At 36.7% G+C, this 1,736-nt stretch overlaps 1 protein-coding gene across 1 annotated transcript in view; it reads left to right on the top strand.

The window, feature by feature from the left end:
- LOC106517946 (pyruvate carboxylase, mitochondrial) overlaps positions 1-1,736 on the top strand; it is a 382,167-nt gene that overhangs the window by 10,920 nt on the left and 369,511 nt on the right. Inside the window, exon 2 of the mRNA XM_014008998.1 lies at positions 191-327. Within this exon, the coding sequence (XP_013864452.1) occupies positions 191-327 (137 nt within the window). The remainder of the gene's footprint in view (positions 1-190; positions 328-1,736) is intronic.

Raw genomic sequence — 1,736 nt, 5'->3', positions numbered from 1 at the left:
TATCTATTTTTAATGGAACAATTTTATTAACTTATTGTATTATATGTGTTATACTCTGAGGGATTACAGATGAAAATGAGCCTTTATATCTAACTCTGATATATTTGGTAATGTGCGTCTCTTTCTGTAATCCCACTCCGTGTTCAAACCCACATCAAGATGTTTTTCTAAAACTCCTCTCCCTCCTCAGGATGTTCCAGTTTGCCGTCCTCCGCGGCGGCCTGGGCCTGCTGGCCATCAGGAGGGCGTGCCTCCACTCCCGGTCGGCCCACTCCGCCCCGCAGACCCAGTACAGACCCATCAAGAAAGTCATGGTGGCCAACAGAGGTACGACTTCTGCAGCTCGACCAGATTAAAAGCAGTTAACTGCGGTTTCCTTTATWGAGTCTTCCTGAGGCGGAAAGAAACTCTCACATCTTTGAATTTTTAATAGTTTTTTTTTCCAGTCATGCTAATATTTAAAGACGGAGAGTGGGAGGCTGGTTTTGTTTGCTTTTGTCTGTAAAATGAAGTGAATTTMAGGGAATTCTAGAGGAGCTGCAAACCACAGCCTGAGAAGTTGTTTACAGAAACTTAACCAGTATTTGCATACGGCAGGTTTGTCAACACTTTATCCCCTTTGGACGGACGTTTGAGTAGAATTATAATTATAGAGGAGCTGAGTTTTCTGCAGCACAAACCTTCTGCTAATATATAAAATCTCTTGTTGTTGCAGCTGTTTAGCCCTTAGCCACTTGTTGTCTTCCTCTCCGCCCTCGTCGCCCATTTACCACCCACCCCACACACTTATTTGTCACTTTTATTAAAGACATCACTGTTTGTTTTTCCCTTTTTAAAAACACTAAATGTCTCAAACTTGAAATGATCGTCTTTTTTAAAATATCTTTTAATTCTCTGATCTTTCATGTTCAGTTTTTTTTCTCCCGCCTCGTTTAAAGCTGCACAAATATTTGAACGTTGTCCCTCGTTTCTTTTCAAGCGATAACAAAACCGTCTAGTTTTCAGCGATCTTTTTTTTTCTCTTTCTCTGGGTTTTTGAAGAGCAAGCGTTTGGTTTTTGTGACAGCGACATAAAAGCTGGAGTATTATTTTCTTTAAAGATAAGCTGGCACAATGTGTTCTCAGACTTTACAGAAACAAAACTTGTTTCAGTGTCTGTTTATGTTTTTATTGTTTGAAACTCGTCACGTGGATTTTTTTTACCCACGAGTACATTATGAAAATGAAGTTTTAGTTTTGTTTCTCCTCTCTCAGGCTTTAGTTTATAAAATTGGGCCAACGTTGAAGAGCGATGAAACAAATGAAATTTGTGCTCTTGAACAGAACGACTCTTCTTGCTCATTATGTGCTAAATTATAGGAAAAGAAAAAATTTTACATTTACTGCCAGAGTTTTAAATTAAGGCTACGTTCACACTGCAAACAAGTGATTAAAATACTTCTTTTTAACAATTCATATCTGATTTAAAAATAAATGAAATTATGGCAGTTTCTCAACAAGACAAATTGATTGTTTTGAGGAGTTATCCTTTGTGTTTTAAACGGCTTTATTTCTTCATTTATTCTCAATTTTATATAAAATATAAAAAAAACATGCATGTTTTCCAGTGGTATCTGTCGAACTTGCTTCAGTGGAGGACACTTCAAAACAACTTTAAAGGGATCCCCAATTAGTTGTAACATTAGACTTTATTTGATAAACATATATTTTAACTGTAAAATAAAGACTGTAAAAAT

The sequence above is a fragment of the Austrofundulus limnaeus genome, unplaced genomic scaffold (assembly GCF_001266775.1).
Source record: "Austrofundulus limnaeus strain Quisiro unplaced genomic scaffold, Austrofundulus_limnaeus-1.0 Scaffold54, whole genome shotgun sequence".
Taxonomy (NCBI): domain Eukaryota; kingdom Metazoa; phylum Chordata; class Actinopteri; order Cyprinodontiformes; family Rivulidae; genus Austrofundulus; species Austrofundulus limnaeus.
The sequence above is the reverse complement of the archived record's forward strand: the minus strand, read 5'-3'. Positions and strand labels throughout refer to the sequence as shown.